The sequence below is a fragment of the Muscardinus avellanarius genome (assembly GCF_963383645.1).
Source record: "Muscardinus avellanarius genome assembly, chromosome: 10".
In the NCBI taxonomy this organism is placed as follows: Eukaryota; Metazoa; Chordata; class Mammalia; order Rodentia; family Gliridae; genus Muscardinus; species Muscardinus avellanarius.
The window spans coordinates 79,141,540-79,165,309 of NC_137796.1; the positions used below are offsets into that span (position 1 = coordinate 79,141,540).

At 54.2% G+C, this 23,770-nt stretch overlaps 2 protein-coding genes across 2 annotated transcripts in view; one reads left to right on the forward strand and one right to left on the reverse strand.

Annotated features, from left to right (window-relative positions):
• Window positions 1–1,080, forward strand: part of ZAN (zonadhesin) — a gene marked incomplete at both ends in the record, with an annotated part of 62,287 nt that extends 61,207 nt beyond the window's left edge. Inside the window, 3 exons of the mRNA XM_080703867.1 lie at window positions 276–394; window positions 598–660; window positions 988–1,080. Coding sequence (XP_080559993.1) covers window positions 276–394; window positions 598–660; window positions 988–1,080 — 275 coding nt within the window. The remainder of the gene's footprint in view (window positions 1–275; window positions 395–597; window positions 661–987) is intronic.
• A 1,208-nt stretch (window positions 1,081–2,288) lies between these two features.
• EPHB4 (EPH receptor B4) lies at window positions 2,289–22,873 on the reverse strand (the record flags this gene model as incomplete). Its single annotated transcript, XM_080702242.1, has 17 exons — window positions 2,289–2,418; window positions 4,352–4,507; window positions 4,696–4,889; window positions 5,278–5,427; window positions 5,712–5,927; window positions 9,511–9,758; window positions 9,866–9,979; window positions 10,550–10,614; window positions 10,823–10,925; window positions 13,469–13,634; window positions 14,021–14,145; window positions 14,633–14,965; window positions 15,155–15,310; window positions 17,841–18,237; window positions 19,722–20,009; window positions 20,169–20,239; window positions 22,822–22,873. The coding sequence occupies 17 exons, from the start codon at window positions 22,871–22,873 to the stop codon at window positions 2,289–2,291; spliced, it is 2,964 nt and encodes a 987-aa protein (XP_080558368.1).
• Window positions 22,874–23,770: the final 897 nt, after the last annotated feature.

A 23,770-nucleotide genomic window follows, 5' to 3' on the forward strand; every position in this document is an offset into this window, starting at 1 on the left:
AGTTCTGACCACCATCCCAACAACCCGCTAGAGACCCACTCAAAGGAGACTGACACCAGGGGCTCCTTCCTCCCACCAGGTAGCTTGGGGAAGAGGCTGGCCGCCCTTCCTGGACACTAAGAAAGAATCCTTCCCTGTAGGAAGTGAAACCTGCGGGAGGGACTAGGAAAGGAGGCGTGCCCTTTCCTGCCTGGCCTGAGGGAGACCCTCACCCTGGGAGCCTCTGGAACTGGGCTGCCCTCATGGCTCCGCTTGCCGCCGGCCCCCGACCCCAGCCCAGCTCCCGCACCTGGTCTTCATCTTTGTCTCTCCGTGTCTGCCCTGTTCCCTCAGCCTTTATTCCGCCCTGCGCAGGCTCTGGAAGGTCACCTTATCTAGCCCGGATGTCTGCTTGGTGAGAAAGGCGGTTGGCTGGGCCGGTCGGCTCCGCATCGACCCCTCCCTCATCAGGACTCAGTTCCTCCCGCCCTTTCTCAGGGGTACAAAACATGGGTGTCCTGTCACCAAGGGAGATGCGGGACAGAGGATTCCAGAAGAGGGGTATGGAGGTAGGAAACCCGGGAGCTGTTCACTGCCCAGGGCTCCCTGCGTCGGAAGGTCCTGCACGACCCCAAGATGACAACAGGGGGCAACCGAGAGGCAGAGAGGGAAAGCGGCTCGGCGAGGCCAGGCGGGCCTGCCCCGGCAGGTGTCTAGTGGGGCATTAGACCTGAGAGCAAAGGAAACTCAGAAGATGGCAAGAGGAGGAAAATGGGGCGGTGTGGTGGGGATGTTGACCCCAGCCTCTCCTCTTTCTGCCTGGGGCAGGGGTGGAGGGCAGACACACTTGGGTGCTTCCTCCTCTGCTTCCCAGGAGGAGGCCTAGGCCGGGAGAACCTGCCCGGGCGGCATATTGAATGGGGGAATTGTCCTGCGCTGAGCCCGCCGCCATAAGCACCCAGGAGGGCCCCCTTCAGCCACTCCCACCCCTCCCCTCCCCCACTGCAGCTAAACCAGCCCCAGCTGTCAACATCTGGCCCACATCTGTCTGGCCCCAGCGTCTGCCCCTCCTCCCTTTCAGGGGGCTGCAAGCAGGACTAGGCTAGGCGCTCAAGACCTCCCCCCCTCGCACCGCCCCCTGCCAGGGCTAAAGCAACCAGGGGAGGGCCAGGAGGGCGCAGCCCCACCCCGGAGATGCCCCAGGCTCTTGGCAGAGCCAGCCCGAGCAGTTAGAAGCAGCTGCCAATGACTCATCTCCCACGGCCCCAACCCCAACCCTGCCACCTCAAACACACCCAGGGGCTGGGAACCAGGCACCCAGCACCCGGCAGCGCCCCAACCCACCCAGACCCCACTCTCAGTGGAACTTAGGTCCATCGTGTCTCACAATCACCCCTAGAACTGGGACACGTCCCATTTTCTTTTATTTATACAAAAAAGTTTCTTTTTAAATATAATTTAAGAACCCCTCCAAGCACCGGTGTCTGTCTCTGATTTCCGCCATCTCACCCCCCTCCCTCGCACTCCCTCATGGACACAGCTTGGGGGTACTTGGTGGGGGCAGGGAACCATCCCGGTTTGTGCTGTGACCAAGGTGCTGTCCTGGAAACAGATACTTTGATGGATCCCCTGCTTCGACTTGGGCAAAGGAGGAGATGGCAAAAACCGGTGCCCTTCAACACACAAAAAAATTAGGAAGAGGGTGGTAGAAAAAAAATAACAAAAATAAGGGGGGAGGGGGGAGAAATAAGACCAAAAACAAAAATAAAACTCAAGAACCTTCAATATGAAGGCAGCAGATGGGGGAGGGGCATTTACAAGGGTGATTGAGTTGGGGGGTGAGAGCAGCAAGTCAGAACACCAAGATCCAGTGATCGTGTCACCGGGCCATGACACCCCTTCCTGCCTCCCGGGCCAGCGCTCCACTCTGGAGCTGGCACGCCGGTCACCCCCTCTTTGGTCTGCAGGGACATGCCCGTCGATGTGGGGGGGAGCACCTGGCGGCTCCCTGGGGAGGCTAGGAGATTTCGGGTGCTTCCTTTTCAAACTCTGTTCACGCCCAGTCCTGGGGGGAGGCGCCCTCAGCCTGGGCTTGGGGTTTCCCTCCTGGAGGGGACAGATGTGATGATATGACACAACCTCCAAAATCAGTCTCTCCAAATTGCCAGCTCCCCACCCCCACGGGTTCAAAGTGCAATCCAGTGGGGCGCAGGGATGGGGACTCTGTGAACCCCCACCCAACTCTGTGAACCCCCACCAACCCAGGAAGAAGGGGAAGCCGTGTCCCTGGGGTAGGGAATTCCTGGAGGTCAGTACTGCGGGGCTGGTCCTCCTGTTCCGCCAGGGGCTGCTGGCTTGGCCTGGGACTTCATATGCTGGACACTGGCCAAGATTTTCTTCTGGTGTCCCGCTAGAGTAACTCCAATTCGGAGCAGGTCCCTGTGGAAGAACAGGCACTCAGTAAACCACAGGGCTCCCAGGGCTGCTCCAGACACTGGCCCTGGCTTCAAGACTGCCACAGCCAGGAAGGCCAACGGGCAGGAAGCCGCTGTGTGTGAAGATTGCTGTGTCAGTAGTTGTGGGGCAGTTTCTAAAGGATTTAGGCGTAGGGGCCTTTCTGGGGTGGGACTTCGAGAGCAGGAAGGAAGGAGTGGAGAAAGAAAAGAGAGAAGCTGGGGGAAAGAGGCTGCACAGATTGCTTTAGAGGTGAGAGGCCAGAAGGAAGCTGGGTGTGGTGCACGCACGCACGCCTGAAACCCCAGTACCTGGGAGACTGCGACAGGAGGATCACAGGTTCAAGACCAGCCCCCGCAATAACAAGACTCTCAGCAGCCTATTGAGACCCTGTTTCAAAACAAACAACACGGAGGCGTGGCGGCGCACGCTCGTAATCCCCACGCTTGGGAGGCAGAGACAGGAGGATCGCGCAGGTTCGAAGCCAGCTGCGCTGGCTTACGAGACCCTGTTTCCAAATAAAAAAGTATAAAAATAGGTCTGGGAGTGTAGCCTGGAGGTAGAAGGGCTTCCAGGAACCCCAGTACCACCAAAAAAAAAAAAAACCCCACAAAAAAAGGGGGGGTAGGGGTGTGGCTCAGAGGTAGGATGCTCCTGGGTTTGACCCTTCAGACTACAAGGGGTAAAAAATGTGAGAAGGAAAAGGCCAGAGAGAGAAACAGAGGAAGAACTGGGTGGGGAGGAAGGGGAGGTTCCTGGTTCCTGGAGACTGAGATAAGGGAAAGAAGAAGAGGTGCAAATGCAGAGGCAGAATCTGGCGTGAGAGAGCCCGGGAGCCAGGCATGGTGGTATAGGCTTGTAATCCCAGTACTCGGGATCCCAGGTTTGAAGCCAGCCTCTGTGACTTGGCAAGGCTTTGAACAACTTAGTTAGACCCTGTTTCCAAATAATAAAATAGGACCGGGCGCGGTGGCACACACTTGTAAATCCAGCATTTCCTGAATGCTGAGATCCTCCTGGCTGAGAGGAGGATCACAGTTCGTGGACAGCCTCAGCTACTTAGTGAGGCCCTTTGCAACTCAGTGAGACCCTGTTTCAAAATAAAAACTAGGGCAAGGAGTACAGCTCAGAGATAGAATGCCCCTGGGTTCCATCCTCAGTACTGCAATAAGCAAGTAAGTAAGTAAATAAGTAAATAAATAAATAAATGGGACACGGGTTGTAGCTCAGAGATAGAATGCCCCTGGGTTCGGTCCTGAGTACCACACACACATACACAAAAAGGTTGGGACAAGATAGGGAGGAGAGCCCCGGGCCCAGTAGGGCAGATGGGCTAAGGACCTGCCTTGCCAAGGACCCTCTGGTTCCAGATTTCTTTTTCTTCTTTTGATGTTGTTCAGACCTGTGGTAAGTTGAGGCCTTGGGAGACAAATGGAAGGCAGGAAGGAGGAGTCCCAGAGAATGGCCAACCCAGGGAGAATAGTTACTTGAGAGGCAATGGAATCTTAAAGCCATTTAATATTAAAGCTTGGAAGTATCTCCAAAACCTAGTCCAGTCTTCTCCTTTTATGGGTGGGAAAGAGAGCCAGAGTTGACACGTTAATGTGAGAGCCGGGTCTGGAATGTAGATAGATGCACAAAGATAGATCCAGACTGAGAGTAGAAAAGGAGATGACCCAGGGCAGAGAAGGCTCCAGGAGCCGAGGCGGGGACCGCTGGCCCAGAAGGATCTCTGCTTCTAGGCCCCAGAAGCTACTGCTGCTTGTGGGGGCTGCTCTGTGCAGGGCTTCAAGCAACCTCCTTGGTGCTGAGCCACTGAGAAGTTAGCCCTGGAGGTTGACCGCAAAGACCCCTGCTGAGCCTGAGGGCCCAATTCTAGTCTGCGCTTACTGTCCCCGCCATCGCCCCTTCCACTTACTCGGCAGAGATCTGGCTGACCAGCTCAAAGGAACCAAACCCAGCTGCTGCAAAACTCTCTTCGTATCTTCCCATCTTGATGGCTCGAAGCCACTCGCCCACGGAGCCAAAAGCTGAGTAGTGGGGTTGCCGCTGGTCCAGGAGTGGATGTGAGGCCCTGGGGTCAAGGATGGGGGTGGATTGCTGAATCTCGGACCTGGGCAGGAGGAAGCTGAGCCCAGTCTTGGAGAGGCCAACAGACCATTCCACATCCCACCAAAGGGACGGAACTTCTGGGCCAGAAGGGAGGGGCTCTCGGATGGTGACAAAGTGAGGGGAAGAGGGCTTTTCCTCTGGGGTCCTCACCCGCCGTTCTCCCTGGTCACGATTTTGAGGCTGGCAGGGTTCCGGATCATCTTGTCCAGGGCGCTCACCACCTGGGGGAAGCGGGGCCGGGCGTTCCGGTCCTTCTGCCAGCAGTCCAGCATGAGCTGGTGGAGGGAGGTGGGGCAGTGTGGGGGCGGGGGCAGCCGATAGTCCTGTTCAATGGCGTTGATCACCTGAAATGATGGTTAGAAGCTCAGGTGAGGCTGTCCTGGGAGAATGAAGGTGCTAAAGGGCCCCGAGAAAGTGGCAACTTAGCCAATACCAGGAAGGGAGGTACAGCCCCCAGAATGGCAGATTGGAGTCCTTCTGGCTGGGCTGTGGCTGGGTCTCCCAGAAGCTCTTGGGCTATGATCTGGACATATAACCTCCCAATCCTGCCCTGCGTCCTTCTGTGACCCAAATATGTTGTATCAGACTCTTTGATGCAAAGACCACCTCTTCTTTGTGCCACCCCTAGCATCCCCATAAGCGGGCAATGATGAGTCTGGGAGCCCTACCCGCTCCCCATACTCCAGGTGCAAGAACACCCAGGAAAGCCTGGTACGATCCCGGGACACTTACATCCTGATTACTCATGTCCCAGTATGGGCGCTCTCCAAAGGACATCACCTCCCACATCACAATTCCGTAGCTCCAGGCATCGCTGGCAGATGTAAACTTGCGGAAGGCAATGGCCTCAGGTGCTGTCCATCGGATGGGAATCTTTCCTCCCTGTTGAAGGAGGAAAAGATGGACCCCAGGATCCAGGCATGCTGCTCCCCTCCCTCGGCTTTGCTTCCTTCTCCCTAGCTCTGGCCACCTTTCTTTCTTGACCCAAGCCCCCACCTCCCCAACTGTGTTCTTTTCCTAAGCACTGGGAAGTTGGTTCCCCTTTAGCCTGCGCCTGTATCTTCTCCTTAGACCAGAGCTGTCAATCCCTCAGTCTCCCACTGTTCCCACCCGCCCTCTCCTCGTGGCCCTGAGAACCGGGCTCATCCCCTGATCCCCCGTCTCACCAGAGAGCTTGTATAGGTGGGGTCAGAAGAGTTCTCCTCCAGGAACCGGGAAAGGCCAAAGTCCGAGACCTTGCAGACGAGGTTGCTGTTAACCAGGATGTTGCGGGCAGCCAGGTCTCGGTGGACGTAGCTCATCTCAGCGAGGTACCGCATGCCCGAGGCGATGCCCCGCAACATGCCCACCAGCTGGATGACGGTGAACTGCCCGTCGTTCAGCTGGAGAACAGACGAGAGAGGAACTTGGTCAGGGCAGCTCACCACGGTTCCCTCCCTTCCACTTCCTAACCCATATCCGCCGTACGATGGAGTCCTCTCAACTCACCTGTAGGGAAGCCCATGAACTTCCCCAGGTGAGCTGTGAACCTCCTTTCTCTTACCCCAAGTTCTCCCAGCTCTTATACTGTAACACCATAACACAATGCTTAGCACTGTTCCTGTTTCAAAGACCTGCAGTCTCTCTCAATTAAACTATAAAGAGATGATTTGATTCTTTTCTTTCATTTACCTAATATAGAGCTTTAAGTTAAAACATACTCAACCACTGTGTGTGTGTGTGTGTGTGTGTGTGTGTGTGTGTGTGTGTGTTATACTGAGGACTGAACCTAGGGCCATTTTACCTCTAAATTACACCCTCCACTGTGTTTTATTTTTTATTTTGAAACAGGGTCTTGCTAAGTTGCCTAGGCTGACCTCAAATCTCTGATCCTCCTGCTTCAAAACCTACCAAGTACTGGGTACCACTATATCCAGCTCAACTAGCCAGAGTCTGGTTGGTATGGGTGTGCTCTGAGCTACCTGTCTACAGGTGAAAATATCTTTGTATTGATCCAAAGCCCTCTTGACTATGTGTGGTTTTGCCAAAGGACAGTGGGAAACGGGGCGGGAAGTACCAAAGCCAAGGTCTATAGCCCAACCTTGACTTTTTCAGGGAGTTTTCTCTCACTAGGGAAATCAACCAGGCACGCAGAGTTAACTGATCGTATCTTCGAGGTTCGGCTGAGGTACAGGGGACCCTCTGCAGCCCACAGGGTCAGAGACACAGTCCAAAAACCAAACTCAGAATCTATCCTCCAAACTCGCACCTGCCTTGGCCTCCCATCTCAGTTCGCGAGAACCCTACTTGGCAGAGGTCAGGTGGGGACCTCCGCATCTCCTGTGACTCCTCCCCATCGCCTGCCATTTGCAATCCACCATCAGCTCTGCTGGCTCTGCTTCCCAATGCGTCCCAGATCCAACCACTTCTCCCCACCCTGTGGCTTGAGTGACTGCAGCAGCCACTTTGTTGGTTCCCAGTAATTACACTGGCTCCTTAGCACCCAGCCAAAGGGGCCTCCCTCCACCGTCCACACGCCAGCCGACATCACTCCAAGGGCTCCCCACCCCCCCAACAACTGCCCCACGCTCTCCTGGCCTGTTCCTTTTTTTTGGTCTTTTTTGTTTTGTTGGGAATTGAAGGGGGGAGGATGTCCTACCCCTAGGCTACATCCCCAGCCCTATCTAATTTTTATTTTAGAAACAGGGTCTTCCTAAATTGCTGAGACTGGTCTCAAACCTGAAATCTTGCTGTGTCAACCTCCCAAATACTGGGATTACAGGTGTGTGCCATCATGCCTGGCTGCCTAATCGGTTTTGTTGTTGTTGTTGTTGTTGTTTGTTTGTTTGTTTGTTTTTTGCCGTACTGGGGATGGAACCCAGGTGCATTCTACCTCTGAGCTACACCCCCAGCCCTATTTCTTATTCTTTATTCTGAAACCGCATCTCACTGAGTTGCAAAGGGCCTCACGAAGTAGCTGAGGCTGTCCTTGAACAGTGATCCTCCGGTCTCAGCCTCCCAAATGCTGGGATTACAAGCGTGCGCCACATGCCTGGCTCTGCCTATCAGTTTCTTAAACTTGCTGAAGTCCTGCTGACTCTGGGTCTCTACTCGTGGCCCCAGACCACCTCTGTTCCCTTTCCCTCCTCATCTTCTGACTGGTTTATTCATCTCTCCTCCTATCTATCTCCTCTGCCTCCTGCAATAGGGGCTCTGTGTGGTCTCAACATTATAACATAGATTTCCAAGGCCACAGGGGAAGGGTCAGGCTGTCCTCGCCACACTCCAATGTCTAGCTCAGTACCACTTATGGCAGGATACAGAATGGATGTATCCTGATAGGACCCATGTGAAGGACACAGTGCCCTCATGTAGCCCAGACACAATTAATTTCCAACCTAGAGCATCAGAAAAAGCCTGGCTTAGCCAGGCGTGGTGACGCACACTTGTAATCCCCGCACTTGGGAGGCCAAGACAGGAGGATCGCACAGGTTCAAAGCCAGCCTCAGCTACTGAGTGAGGCTCTCAGCAACTTAGTGAGACGCTGTTTCCAAATAAAATAGAAAATAGGTCTGGGAGTATAGACCGAAGGTAGAAAGCCCCTGGGTTCCATCCCCTGCACCACAAAAAAAAAAAAAAAAAAAAAGAAAAGAAAAGAAAAAGAAAAAAAGAAAAAGCCTGGCTTATAGGAAAGAAAGAAACAAGCCAAATGATCCCTCAAGGAAGAAGTCATAAATCCAGAATGTGGAGACATCCAGGGGACAAGGGGCCCAGCTCTTCAGCTTATTTTTTATTTTGAAACAGGATCTCACAAAATTGCTGAGAGCCTAGCTAAATTGCGGAGGCTGGCCTGAAACCTGTGATCCTCCTGTCTCGGCCTCCCAAGCGCGGGGATTCCAGGAGTGTGCCACCACGCCCAGGTCTGTTGAGTTAGAGAAGCTCGAGTGCCAGGGCAACGTGTGGTCCCAAACCGGATCCTGGTTTGGATAAACCAGCAGTAGAGGACACTTTGGGAACAACTGGGGAGATGCGAATGTACTAGGAATTAAACCCTGGGGCATTCGACCCCCTGCCCTGTTTTTTATTCTTTATTTTGAAACAGGGTCTCACTAAGTTGCGGAGGGCCTCCCTAAGTAGCTGAGGCTGGCCGCAGACCTGCGAATCCTCCTGTCTCAGCCTCCCAAGTACTGAGATTACAAGCGTATGCCACCATGCTCGGCCGCAGGAAAAATGTTTTGATTCCTTTAAAATAGATGCCTAGTGAACTTTAGAAGTTCAGTAAAACCTGTTAAAATGACAAAAGTAAAATAAGCACCTCTCACTTCATCTCCAGCCACTGTTCCACAATCCCATTTGATTTTTTTCCTCACACATGCAATGGTTTGTTTACTTTTTTTTAAAGCCTCTTGTTTGTTTACTTGTTAATTGCCATGAGACTGTTTGCTCCCAAGAGGAGAAAACCCATCTGCTGTGTTCATGGCATTGTTCCCAGAGCCTGTGAGAGAGGCTGGTGCTCAGTAGGTGCATGGTAAATATTCATCAAAAGGAGTGACCAAGCTGGGTGTGGTGGCGCACGCTTATAATCCCAGTACTTGGGAGGCTGAGATGGGAGGATACGAGTTCTTAGCCAGCCTCAGCTACTCTGCACTTAGTGAGACCCTGTTTCAAAATAGAGATTTAAAAAGTGGGCTGGGGGTATAGCTTTGAAGTAAAGGCCCCTGGGTTCAATCCCCAGCACCACAAAAAAAAATTTTTAAAAGGAGTGACCACTCCTCAGCTGGACAGGTCCGCTGGCCTCACAGAGGCGGAAAGAAAGGCTAGTCTCAGGAATCAGACCTTTTTCAAAGAGACAACCAAGGGCAGAGGGACAAAGGGCAGCCCCAGGGGAAAAGCCCGGCAGCAGATCCTGGGTCCTGAGGCCAGCCTGCCCTGCTTCTTGGCTGCCTGGGGGACAGGAGGTGGGTGGTGACACACAGGGCGGCTCACCCGCAAGAAGGAGTCCAGCGCGCCGTTCTCCATGAACTCGGTGAGGATCATGACAGGCACGCTGTTGGTGACCACGCCCTCCAAGCGGATGATGTTGGGGTGCTCGAACTGGCCCATGATGGACGCCTCGCTGAGGAACTCACGCCGCTGCCGCTCCGTGTAGCCACCCTTCAGGGTCTTGATGGCCACGCAGCTCTCCTTCTTCCCTGGGGCCTTTAGTCGTCCCCGGCACACCTCCCCGAACTCGCCTTCAACCAGGATGCCAAGGGTCAGCTCTCCTCACTCCCTGGCACGGCCCTACCTTCCCCCCTGCCCCACCTGTCTCACTCCCAGGTGCCCAATTATTTCCTCTTACCTGCACCAATCACCTCTTCAATCTTCACATAGGAGACATCGATCTCTTTGGCAAATTCTCTCACAGCCTCATTGGGGTCTTCGTAAGTGAAGGGGTCAATGTAGACCTTCGTACCTGAGGCATCCCACGGGCCCATTAGCTAAGAAGTGACTTCCACCGGACTCAGATGCCCCGAGTCTTGGTTCATAGCTTTCCTAGGCCCCAATATTTCTTTCTCTGTCTCTCTCTCTGTTTTTGTTTTTTGTAGTACTGGTGATTGAACCCAGGGGCACCCAGTCTGACTTTTTATTTTTATTTATTTATTTATTTTGCAGTACTGGGGATGGAACCCAGGGGCATTATTCTACCTCTGAGCTACACACCCAGCCCTATTTTTTTTTATTCTTTATTTTGAAACAGGGTCTCACTGAGTTGCAAAGGGCCTAAGTAGCTGAGGCTGTCCTGAAACCTGTGATCCTCCTGTAATCCTCCAAATGCTGGGATTACAAGTATGTGCCACTACACTTGGCTATTTATTTTTATTTTGAAACAGGGGCTCGGTAGGTTGATGAGAATCTCAGTACTTGCTGAGGCTGTCCTCGAACCTGTGATCCACCTGTCTCAGCCTCCCAAGTTCTGGGATTACAAGTGTGCACCACCAACCCGGTCGCAGCCCCCCATTTCTTTTGAGATAGGTCCACCTACCATGCCCAATGAGATACTGTCCGTGTTTGTCCGAGTATTCTGCATCCCTCCCGTTGTTCTGCTTCCTGTAGCCAATCAGAAAGAAGCAAAAGGTAAACTGAGTCACGCATCTCTATGTCTCCATAGAAGAACATACAGAAGGAAGAAGCAAGATCAGAGAAGGTGCCAAATGTTAACAGGCCGGAGGGGCAGACAGAATGTTGGCCCTGGCCCCGGGGACAAGTGGCCTCCACAGGGGGTTTTCGGGGATCTTCAGGTGCCCAGAGCCCTTACCTGAGGCAGAGGACAGCAATGACCACAACCACCAGGACCAGCACCACGCCTACGACGGCAGTGCCTGCAATCAGGGCCAGCTGCTCCCTCCAGCTGTCACTCTCTGGGGGAGGAGAGGCCGCAGATTAGAACCCAGGGCCCCGCAGCCCCAGCTCCACCAGTGAGCTGGAGTCTTCTAAGGGCAGGCTCCAGCCGCACACGACAGGTCTAAGCGCTCCTGGAAGTCCCTCAGGACCAGAACATTTCCCAATTTTGTTACTGCCAGGGCAATTTTGATTTTATGATAAGAATTGGTGTCCTCGAAAGTCTCATTTGAATGAAGGATTCTAAAGGTGAGAAATCAAAAGATTTCTAATCCAAAAGTGGAAACATAGAACCTCCAGACCCTTTGGGGAAATGGAGAAACAGGGAGGGTAGGGGCCTCTCCAGAGGGCCACTCTTTGGAAAAAGCCACAAGCCGGGTGTGGTGGCGCACACTTGTAATCCCAGCATTCGGGAGGCTAAGACTGGAGGATCCTGGTTTGCAGACATCCTCAGCTACTTAATGAGGCCCTCTGCAACTTAGTGAGACACTGTTTCAAAGTAAAGAATAAAAAAGAGGGTGTAGCTTGGAGGTAGAATGCTCCTGGGTTCAATCCCTAGTACTACAAAAAAAAAAAAAAAAAAAAAAAAAAGATAATGAAACATCTGGGTGTGATGGTGGTGCAGGTCTGTCATCCAGCTGTCATCCACTGGAAGGCTGTGGCAAGAGGATCCCAAGTTCCAGACCAGCCTGGGCAATGGAGTCAGACCCTGTTCCAAAATAAAAATATAAAGGGCTGGGGGTGTAGCTAAGAGGTAGAGATGTTTAAAAAATAAAACTGAAACACTACAACATGGATGAAGCTTGCAGACATTATTTCAGGGAAAAACGAGACCTGTCACAAAAGGCTACACAATGGTACGAAATATCCAGAAGAGGCAAATCAAATCCATAAGGACATAAAGTAGATTAGTATTTGCCAAGGTCTAGTGGCTATGGGAGGATTTGGGGGTGATGGCTAAGGAGTATAGGGTCTCTTTTTGGTTTGGTGTCTTAAGATGAATTTTGGGAATGGTTGCATAAACTGTGAGTATATTATAAGCCACTGAATTATACATTTTTAGTGGATAGATTATATGGCATGAGAATTAGATATCTCAATAATGCCATTAAAAATTACAAAGTTTAGCCGGGTGTGGTGGCACATACTTCTAATCCCAGCATTTGGGAGGCTGAGACAGAAGGATCTCGGCTCGAGGACAGCCTCAGCTACTTAGTGAGGCTCTTTGCATCTCATTGAGACCCTGTTTCAAAATAAAGAATAAAAAATAGGGCTGGGGTTGTAGCTCGGAGGTAGAATGCCCTTGAGTTCCATCCCTAGTACCGAAAAAAAAAATTATAAAGTTTAGAAAAACCCTAGTCCAGCCGGGCGTGGTGGCGCACGCTTGTAATCCCCGCGCTTGGGAGGCAGAGACAGGAGGATCGCGCAGGTTCGAAGCTAGCCGCGCGCGCTGGCTTAGGAGACCCTGTTTCCAAATAAAAATGTAAAAAGAGGTCTGGGAGTGTAGCCCGGAGATAGAAGGGCTTCCAGGAACCCCAGTACCACCCAAAAAAAAAAAAAAAAAAAAAAAAAGAAAAACCCTAGTCCAGCACATTAAAACCAGTATGTAGAGCCAGGCACGGTGGTGCGTGCTTGTAATCCCATCTTTCAGGAGGCTGAGACAAGAGGATTGCGGTTGGCAGACAGCCTCATCCAGTTAGTGAGGCCTTTTGCAACTCAGTGAGACCCTGTTTCAAAATAAAGAATAAAAAACAGGGCTAGGGGTGCAGAGGTAGAATGCCCCTGGGGTTCCATCACAAGTACCACAAAAAAAAAAAAAACAGTATGTATTTGGGTATGGTGATGCCCGTCTGTAATCTCAATACTTCAGAAGCTGAGATAGGAGAATGCAGGTTCAAGGGTAGCCTCAGCAAATTAGCAAGACCTTGTTTCAAAACAAAAAAATTCGGGGGCTTCAGCCCCCGAAGCTCTTCTCGGTTTTCTGGCATCTTGAGGAACTGTATGCTGCTGGGGCCCTCTGCGCCCTGTCAGGTGTGATGGTGCATGCTTGTAATCCTAATACTTGGGAGGCTGAGAGAGGAGGACAGAAGGTTCATAGCCAGCCTTGACAACTTAGCAAGGCCCTCAGTAACTTAGTGAGATACTATCTCAAAATTAAAAAAAAAAAAAAAAAATAGGGCTGGGGATGCAGCTCAGAGGTAGAATGCCCTGGGTTCAATCTCCAGCACCAAGAAAAAAGCCAACAAACAAACAAAAATGTGTTATGTCATTTAATCCTGAAAGCCCATATAATAAAGGCTTCATGATTTGGCCATTTTACTAGATGAGGAAACAAGGGGGGTGAGGCTCAAGGGTCAGGCTGCAGCCAGAGACCACTCATAAGCCACTAAACTGACTTCGTGCTCAGTTGTTGGTTTTGGTTTCTACTCCCTACACTAGGCCATGTCTCCTGATTAGAAGAGGAAAACCCCAATGTGACTTTGGGGCTCCTTGTGGGGCAGAGGCAAAGCCTCCCGCCTAGAGGTGGCAGCACCCTCACCCCCGCCTGGCTCCCCAGGCTCACCATCCAGCTGGGTCTGACTGTGATGCTCCTGGCCGAAGGGCCCATAGCCGGCTTCAGAGCGCGCCCGCACCTGGACCAGGTAGCTGGCTCCCCGCTTCAGCCCCCGAAGCTCTGCTCGGTTTTCTGGCGTCTTGAGGAACTGTACGCTGCTGGGGCCCTCTGCGCCCTGTCAGGAGGAGGAAAGAATGGGTCAGAAGATAGAACCCCCATTGCTACTTCTCTTCCTGTCTCCGGCCCCTCTGCCCCCCAGCCACACCCGTCACTTAGTCCTATGGTGTGGCAGGCAAGGCCTCTGAGCTCCCTTAGGCTGGCCCTGGCCGTATGTTCTGCTCTCATTACAACCTTTCATCCTTGCAGCAATTCCAAGTGATTGGTACTGTGGTAACTACGATGTGGATACTGAGGCTCAGGGGGACCAAGGTGCAGATCACACAGCTAATACGAGGCAGCCCTGGAATTCAAATGCCCAGTAGATGCCTGCAGTTCAGGTGTCCCCAGCCCTGGATGCCAGACCACAACCCATCGCATCTCCAGGGTCTAGCCCGGCCTTACCTTCTCATGGTACTTGACCTCGTAGTCCAACACAGCCCCACTGGGAGCTCGGGGAACGGCCCAGGCCAGGCTCAAGCTGCTGGGTGACGACCGTGTCACACGGATGTCGGACACTGCAGGGGGCACTGTGAGAGACAGAAACCCACGGGGCACTGCTGTGAAGCAGATCTACCTCTTATTTTTTTCAACTCTCAGCTCTGCTGGCTACACCTGGTTCTATCCTCTAGCTGTTTCAAGAATTCATTTTGACTTTTTTTTTGCCATACCAGGGATGGAACCCAGGGTTATTCTACCTCTGAACTACACCCCAGGCCTATTTTTTTTATCCTTTACTTTGAAACAGGGTCTCATTAAATTGCGGAGGGCCTCACTAAGTAGCTGAGGCTGGCTGCAAATCTGCAATCCTCCTGTCTCAGCCTCCCAAGTACTGTGATTACCAGGGTGCGCCACCACGCCCAGCCTTCGTTTTGACTCTGGCTGTCTAGAGCCCAATGCATCAACTCTCTAGCCTGCCTCATTTTCACTCTCCTCCTGTCCCATATGCCTTGACTCTACATACTGCCTAGACACTCTACTCCCCAGCTCCTGCCTCTCGCCCCCCCCAAGTCTCACCCTCACGGTCGGTGGTGACATTGACAGGTTCGAATGGGACGGGCCCGGTGGCTAAGGAAGACACGCCGTTCAGGGCGGTGACCTCAAAGGTATAGGTGAAGTCAGGACGCAGCCCTCGAATTTTCACCCAGGGCTCAACCAGGTCCCGAGGGCCGGGGTCGAAGGTCAGGTCTCCCCCACAGGGCGTGCAGGAGCCCCCAGGGCGGCACTCTTTGCAGCGGACCGCGTAAGTGAGGTCATCCCGGCCGCCAGACTCGAGGGGTGCGCTCCATTCCAAGCGCAGGGTGGAGCCGTTCAGATGGGACACTACGCTTCGTGGAGCAGAGGGAGGTGCTGCGGAAGATCAGGGAGTCAGGCGGAGGCTGGGTAGCAAGGGGCAGCTGGGGGACACGCTGACCGCTTGCCTTGGAGACCGCGCGGGTGAAGAGGCGGAAGCAGGGAGGGCTGGGAGCTACGGCAGGCATCCGCCTGAGGCGTCTACACTCCCGCCCTGTGAACTGACCCCAGCTGCTGGTCACTTACTGGTGCAGGGCGCACCCCGGGGGTCTGTGCGGGCCCGGTAGTACCCAATGCGGCACTGGCAGACAGACGATCCGATGGTGTTGGAGTGGCTGTTGGCTGGGCATGGCTGGCAAGACCCCTCCCCTGACTGGGGCTTGAAGGTGCCCTGGCCACAGGCTGGGGGAGAGAGAGAGAGTGTCCATCAAAGCATGTCCCCCCCTAAATATCCACCTGCTTCTAAGGCTGCATACAGGGCTAAGGTGGAGTGGAAGAAGGATGTCAGAAACCTCACCTCTAAGAGAAGAAAAGGGGCCCTCCTTTCAGAGGAGGGGTCTTGGCTTTTTTTCACCCTGACCTTGGCAGTCTAGTGAAGCCCTCAGACCCCTGCTCAGAATAATGATTTTAAATGCATATCACAAAATACTTAGGATTAGAATGCAGTAATAGAAATAATGCTATGAATGTTTACAAAACTGCCAATTCCAATCTCAAAGACTTGCAGGGTGAGGGTGGGGGTTCCTGGTGGGGAGGCAACAAGAATGTGTGCATGTATTTTTCTAACACTCTGTACCCCAAAATGATGTGAAATTACAATGTACCCAATTAAAAGAAAGAAAAAAAACCCCAAAACATAGGATTACCAAGGAAATCAAGTAGGCTGAAGCACTATGACCAGAGCATTAAAAAGACAAGTTTGTGATGTAGCACTATGTAAGCTTCTTTGTTAACAAGTCCCAGCATTCGGGAGGCTGAGACCAGAGGATCGCAGTTCGCGGCCAGCCTCAGCTACTTAGTGAGGCCTTCTGCAACTCAGTGAGACCCGGTTTCAAAATAAAGAATAAAAAATAGGGAAAGGGTGTAGCTCAGAGGTCGAATGCCCCTGGGTTCCACCCTCAGACCCACACACACACACACAAAATAGTAACAATGGCAAATCTCATAACCTCTGCAATACCAAGTTTTTTTTTTTTTTTTTTTTTGTGGTACTTGGGGTAGAACCCAGGGGCTTACAACCTCGAGGCTACACTCCCAGACATATTTTATACTTTATTTGGAAACAAGGTCTCACTAAGTTGCTGAGAGCCTCACTAAGTAGCTGAGGCTGGCTTCAAACCTGTGCAATCTTCCTGTCTCAGCCTCCCAAGCGCGGGGATTACAAGCGTGCGCCACCACACCCAACAGCAATACCAAGTCTTTATGAGCAAAAACATATTTTCAAGATTTTTGCAGCACCTGGAATAGGCTGTAAATACCAATGGTGTAGAGGGCGTGTCGGCCTCAGGTCCTGCTACAAATGCTGGGCTCCTGCTGACATTCCATAAGGAATGTGTGGCCAATTTTAAGTAAAGAATCATGAAAATAAAGTAATTTTTCCCCCTTCCACCACAGTTAACAGATGTCCTACGTTCTATCTACAAAGCCCAGGTTAAGAAGTCCTGCTCAGCCAGGCATGGTGGTGCACACTTGTAATCCCAGTACTTGGAAGACCGAGACAGGAGTTCGCAGGTTTAAGACCAGCCTCGGCAACTTAGTGAGATCCTGTTTCAAAGTAAAAAGAATAAAATAGGGCTGGCAGTGCAGCTCAGAGGCAGAATGCCCTTGAGTTCAATCCCTAGCCCCCAAACTAAATAAATCAATTAATTAATAATTAATTAATAAAATAAATAGCTGGGGGTGCAGCTCAGAGGTAGAAAGTCCCTGGGTTTAATTTCCAGTACCACAAGAAAAAAGCAAAGAAAAGAAATAAGAAAGAGAAAAGGAAGTCCTGCTCTAGCTGGGCACAGTGGCATGTGCCTGTAGACCCAGCAAACGTAGGAGGTTGAGGCAGGAGGTTTGCTTATACCCAGGAATTTAGGGCCAGCCTGGGCAACACATGAGACCCCATCTCTGAAAAACAAAAAGAAGCCCTGCTCTAGCAAGTGAGAACTTGGTATCAGTCAATCAAAGGAAACCTACAATGAACTAGAGTGGAGACCGTAAATAAGGTCCTTTACCCAACAAAGTGCCCCCACCCCAGGGATAGTCCTGCCTCCCAGGCCAGCCTCCAGAAAGTACCCAGAAAGAAGAAGAGTTGGAAGGCCTGGGGGAAGAGTCATGAGGTGAGGGTGAGATCAAGAACTCAGCAGGGGGCTGCGAAAACTGAGTAGCCAGAGAGTAAAGACTGTTCAAAGTGGAAAAACTTAAGCGGGGCATGGCGGCGCATGTTTGTAATCCCAGCACTCGGAAGGCTGAGACAGGAGGATCGCGGTTCACAGACAGCCTCAGCTACTACTTAGTGAGGCCCTTTGCAACCTAGTGAGACCCTGTTCCAAAATAAAGAATAAAATGTATGGCTTGGGGGTATACTTAGAGGTAGAATGCCCCTGGGTTCCATCCCCAGTACGACACACACACACACAAAAAAAAAAAACGTGGAAAAAGTTAGTTCAAGCCAGGCGCGGTGTTGCACACCTGTAACCTCAGCACTTGGGAGGCTGAAACAGAAGGATCACAGGTTCAAAGACAGCCTCAGTAATTTCAGTGAGATTCTCAGCAACCTAGTGAGACTGTGTTTCAAAACAAAAAAATAAGATGGGCTGGGGGTATAGCTAGGAGGTTCAAACCTAGTACCATTAAAAAAAAAAAAAGTGAGCCCAAGAGCAGGGTACAGGCCTCGACCCCCACCCCCAAGGACAGTCAAGCTTCCTGGAGAGGTTCCGGTTCTTACCTTGGCACTGTTTGTTCCCGTCGGTGGCTTCAAACCCTGGGGCACAGCTACAGCCGGTGACTGGCTGCTCGGCCCACTGGCCATCCTCCCGGCAGTAGAGGCTGGGGCTGGGGCCGGGGGCCGGGACAGCATTGGCCACGCAGCTTCCAGCCACGGGCACCACAAGCTCCCGGGGGACGGTCTCTGGGAAGTTGGTCAGGTTCACGGTGTGCTGGGAACACTTCTTGTAGAAGAGGTGCAGGGACAGGAGGGCCATGCAGGCGCCCTGGTCCTGGAAGGCCAGGTAGAAGCCGGCCTTGCTGAGCGGGCCCAGACGCAGCGTCTTCACGTTCACTTTCCCGGTGGCCTCTGCTCCGGGGCGCTTCCTTGTCAGATGTTCTGCGGCCACCGTGTCCACCTGCGGGAAGGAGGAAGACTCATTGCCACTGTGCCTATTCCTGAGGATCTGGGGGCCGGTCTTCTTCAAAGCTCCCCTTCTCTGTGACCTCCTTGGCTCCTGTTCTGGAACCTTTCTTCCACTTTCCCCAATGTATACTTTCCTGCAGGTACCAAAGCTGTCCATTAATTCTTTGTTGTTAAACAAAAAGGCATTTTAAACCTAGGAGCATTTCACCTCTGAGCCCCTTTTATTTATTTGTTTTGGAACAGGGTCTCACTAAGCTACTGAGGGTCCCAGCTAAGTTGCTGAGGCTGGCCAACAAGCTGCGATCCTCCTGTCTCAGTCTCCCAAGTACTAGGATTACAAGCATGTACCACCATGTCCAGCTAGGTTGTCCATTAATTCTTTTCCTTTTTTTTTTTTTTTTTTGTGGTACTGGGGATGGAACCCAGGGCATTCTACCTCTGAGCTACATCCCCTGCCCTATTTTTTATTCTTTTATTTTTTGAAACAGGGTCTCACTGAGTAGCAAAGGGCCTCACAAAGTAGCTGTGGCTGTCCGCGAACCACGATCCTCCTGTCTCAGCCTCCCAAATGCTGGGATTACAAGCGTGCGCCACCATGCCCAGCTTCATCCATTAATTCTTGCTGAGCTCCTACTATGTGTCCAGCCTCTGTCCTGCACCCCTTTCCCAGTCATTCATTTGCTCTATAAACATTTACCAACAATTCTCCACACCAGGCCCTGACCTCACAGCCAAAGAGCCAGAAATGAATGAATCACAGAAAAGCAACAGGCATATGAGCGTAGCAGTACTGGACCCAGGGCAAGGAGAATCAGGCGGCCATTGAGGCACTGGCGAAACCCGGGGATTGGAGCTCAGAAGACAAATAGGAGCTCGGTGGAAGAGCCAGAGAGGAGGCACCCAGGGCAAAGCACGAGCTGAAGGGACAGCCCCAGGGCTACAGGGGAGCCTGGGGTAGTCAGAGAACTGGAGAAGAGCGGTATGGCTAGGGTACAGTGGGGCAGTGGTCGAGACGAGGAGAAGCAGCTAGAGGCCTGGGCCTTTCTGCCTGGAAGCAGCACCCAGCCACCACTATCCTGCTGCTCCATCCACTCAAAATACACCCTCTGCCCTCCCCAAACCTATGCTTGTTGCTTCCAGCCCCGAGTGCCCCTGCCCAAGGCCTTGGGGGCCCATCCACCGCCCTCTGGGCCACAGGCCTCCCCTGCACCCCCACAGAAGCCTTGGCACCCCGGGCACCTGTGTGTGTGTGTGTGTGTGTGTGTGTGTGTGTGTGTGTGTGTGTGTGCTAGGGATTTAATCCAGGGGCATTCTACATCAGAGCTACATCTCTGGCCTTATTTTTATATTCTTAAATTTGGAAACAGGGTCTCGCTTAGTTGCTGAGCCTGACTTTGAACCTGCAACTCTCTCATCTCAGCCTCCCAAGTACTGGGATTACAGGTGTGTTTCAGCACACCCAGAGCGCCTGGGTACCTTGATGTAGGGGTTCTCCATCCAAGCTGGTGTGAGAGCAGTGGCTGTGTCAGCATCGCTCTCGTAGTAGAAGACGGTGAAAGTCTCCTTGCAGGAGCGGCCAGCCCGCGGAAGGGAAAGGCACTCCAGCATGGTGAAGCGCAGAGTCGCGTAGACGTGCACGGCGCCGCGCCGCTGGACCCAGCCGGTGCGCAGCCAGTGTGCCAGGCCCGGGGTGCGCTGCAGATCGCACACCTCGTAGGTGCGCACACTGTGCTGCTCTTCGTCCAGGCCGCTCAGCTCCTCCCACTGTGCAGAGAAGGGTTGTGAGCGAGGAGGGACTGCAGAGGAACACCTGTCTGTTTGGCCTGCCTCTACCTGGGGGCGGAGGCGGCACAGGAAGCAGGTGGCTCAGGCCTTCCCTCCTCCCTCAGTTTCCTGGGTCCCAACTCTTGGCACAGCCCTTACCTGGCCCTCCACCTGAGGGAACGTCACCCACTTCAGATCGGCAGTTTCCAATTTTGTGTTCAGTAGGGTCTCTAAGACAGAGATGACAAAGTCAGCACTTGGAGGGGTTGGAGGGGGGACCTGGAAGACCTGGTCAGGGAGACAGGTGACCCTCTTAGCTGCAAGCTGGAGGGGGCAAGCCCTGCCCTCTGCAACCCCCTCTGATTTCACCCCCTTGTTGTGAGTGGCAATGCCACCCCCAACAGCTGGCCCTCAGCTAGGCCTCCCAGCGAGGGGAACCAATGCTGGAAGAGAAGGGCCCATGGCTCCAAGTGTTAGCAGAACCCTGCCCTGGCCCTGGCCTTTCACGGGGCAGAGGAGGGCTGGCACTGATCACTCTCCTCCCTCCAGGCCTGTCTCAGGCTCCGCATTCACATTCCCTACCCCCAAGTCCCAGGACTGGCCTCCCTACCCCCACCACTGGACTCCTTCTCCAAGCCCCACCCCCTTTCACACCAAACACCCCAGTCTTGCACAGCCCCCCCACTTGCTGCCATGGGAGGGGGAAGTGCTGGAGGCCAGGACACTTGGGTTCCCACCCTGGCTGCTGCAGAGGCCTCACATCTGGATTTGGTTATGGAAAGGAAAAGGGGAGGAGAGTTTTAGGAAAGTGTGCCTGGGGGTGGGGAGAACACACCTGGCTGGGCTCTGGCATCATGGGAGGGTAGGGTGCTGGCGGAAGGGGGGATTAGGAGAAACTCCGCAGCCCCCAGCTGTAGAGGGTGGAGGGAGGGTAGGGGAATCCCTTTGGAGGCCAGGGCACCGTGGGGGGCAGGAGGCCAGGGAACTGGGGGAGCAGAGAGTGGCCCCGGGAGGGAACCAGAAGCATACCTGGGACCAGGACCTCCCTCCCCTGTGAGGGCTGCAGGGGAGAAGGGAAGGTGGGGTGGTGCAACAGCCTGATCCCCGGGACCAAGAGATGTTCACTGGGCGGGGGGCGGGAGGGAACTCAGCCAGCTGGAGGGGAGACCCAGGGCCCCCACGGTGGCAGGAGACAGCCCAGCACATTGGGGACAGGATGCCCGGGTTCTGGGAAGGGGGTGGATAGAGGCTGCCGTCTCCACCCTCCATTGTTCCAGCCTGGATAGTGTTTTCCTGTCTCCAATTTACACACTGTCTCTGCTTCAGGGCTGTTCTCAACCCTCTAGGATCTGTGAGCTGGCTCACTTTCTCTCCTGTCTCCGACCTGCTTGTCGCCAACTGGCTTTGATCTGTCCGTTCACCGCCCCTCTCACCCCCACCCCAACCTCCATCCACCTCCATTTCTCTCTTCTTCGCTGTCTTCCACCTTACAGCTTCCTTGGGGCACAAAGCATTGGGCAAATCACTTTCCTAAGCCTCAGTCTCTTCATCTGTACAACAGGGACAATCAGAGCTCGCCCCTACACAACCCATACCCAGGGTTGCCAGGGGTAAAAAATAACATGCGTCAAGCAAATGCACTGTGCACCGTCCTAGGGCTCAGGAAGTAGCCAGGTAACAGGTATGAGAATAGGCATTTTCTCTATGCACCTATCTTTCCTTCTTACAGCACTCCGTCCAGATAGATTTTTGGCCCCCTTTGGTTTCTTCTTCCCCTGGCCCACAGTTCTCCCCTTCCTAACTATCAGGGCAAGCCTCCCCTCCCCTCCCACCCTTTCCCAAGACTCAGCCTTTGATCCCTAGCCCAGAGCAGTACTGCCCAGCCTGGGGGAGAAGGGTTTTCCAACTGCCTTTGATTCTTCCCCTCAGCAGCTCCCCCATGGCCGGCTCCCCAGAGACCCCTTTGATTCCAAGTAGTGGGGGGGGGCGCCTCACTGAAAGGAGATTAGGGACGCAAAGGGAGGGTTTGCAGGGCTCTTGGCTGCCCCTCCAGGGGACCAGGAGGGGAGACAGACTCAGATCTTGAAGAAACATTTGGGAGAGGAATATAGAAAAAGTAGAAGTGTGAAGAGACTAGAAGGTGGTACCTGGGCTCAGGGTGCCATGAAGCCATTCAGGACACTTTCTGCTGGCTGAGAGAGCTGGAGGGAAGTCAGGGGCTTAGCAGGGCTGGGGTCTAGTCAGCATTTAAAGGGATGGGGTACAGCCTGGGTACCATGAGAGGCTGCCTGTAAGAGGGTGGTGGTCTGGAGTCGGTGGAAAAGGAGACCATCCTGACAAGGGTGAGAAGTTGTAGGATCCAGGTGTGAATGCTGAGGAATTGCCGGCGGGGGTCGTTTTATGGCCTAGCACAAAGTTCTGCCTGGTCTGCAGTTGTTTCTCCAGAAATGTTTCCTCATGTTTGGCCAGTGGTGGGAAGCAGGCTAGAAACTTTGGGGATAGTTTTGAAAGACTGGAGTGAGGAGAAAAGAAATGGAAAGGCTGCCAAAGGCATCTGGCGTCACGAGTTAAGAGTTTGGGGAGCCGGGGGTAGGGGAATGTCCCGGGTCGGAGCTCGACTCCATCTCTTTCCCAAACAAAAGAAAACTCCACTCCCCGCCCGGCCGCCTCCTCCCCGCCCCCTCCTCGCTCCTGCACTATTGGTCCGAAGTGCTGGGGTGCCAGAATAGGTATAGAGAGAGCTCAGCCCCTCCACGCCGAGGCCCAACTCTGGGGGCCCCAGGAATGCTGGGGTGCCCCTAAGGAGACCCACCTTCTAAAGCGGCGGCGACGGAAGCCCAGCAGAGCAGCGCCCGGAGCTTCATGGCGCCGCCTCACTCCGGCTGGACCCGGTCCGAGTTTGGGGGGCCCTAGCCCCCCCAGGTCTGGCCCTCCCCTGGGCGGCTGGACGCCGACTCCCCGCGCGGGGCTCGGGGTCCGGGCCCTCAGCGCTGGCCCATGCGGGCGCGCCGGGCACCGGGCGGCGGCGCCCAGGTGTGGCCCCGTGTCCCCGCCGCGCGCGCGGGAGGCCGGCCGGGGGGCGTCCTGGCAGCGGCGTGGCTGGAGTCGGGGTCCCTCGGGGGCCTCGGGGTCCGGCTCGGGCTGGCTGGGGGTCGGCGGGCCGCTCGCGGTCTCCCCCCCTCCCTGGACTGGCGCTGCTCGGGCCCCGGGGCCGAGTGCGCTCCGCGCGGGCGGGGAGGTGCGAGCCGGAGCCGACCGAGCGGGAGGGAGGGAGCCGGCGGCGCGGGGCCGGGCGGGCCGGCCGGGGCTGCGACTGGGCCGGGCGGCGCCTGCCCCGGAGGGAGGGGCGCGGGGCGGGGCGGCCCCCCCAGCCCGGGCTCGGCCCGGGGCCCGGGGCGCGCTGATTGGCGCCCGCGCTGCTGAATAATTCATGAGGGAAGGGAGCGGGGTGCCCAATGGAGCCGGTCGGGAAGTTGGGAGAAAGTTTGGAGAAGGGGGAGGGGCAGCGGGCAAGGATCCCGGGGACCGCCCAGCCGTGCACGGGGGCCCGGTGCCCTGCCCCGGACCGCGCGTGTTGAGGCCGGGTCCCCGGGACCCTCGGGACAGGCCCGAACCCAACAGACACCAAGGAGCCGAGCAACACGTCCAGCCTCGCGAGCAGCCACACTAGCAGGGCGCGCGAAGGCGCACTACGCGCACAAAGCCGCTCTGGCCTCGCGGTGCACTTGAGATTCCATTCCTAGATGGGCCCACTACCACCT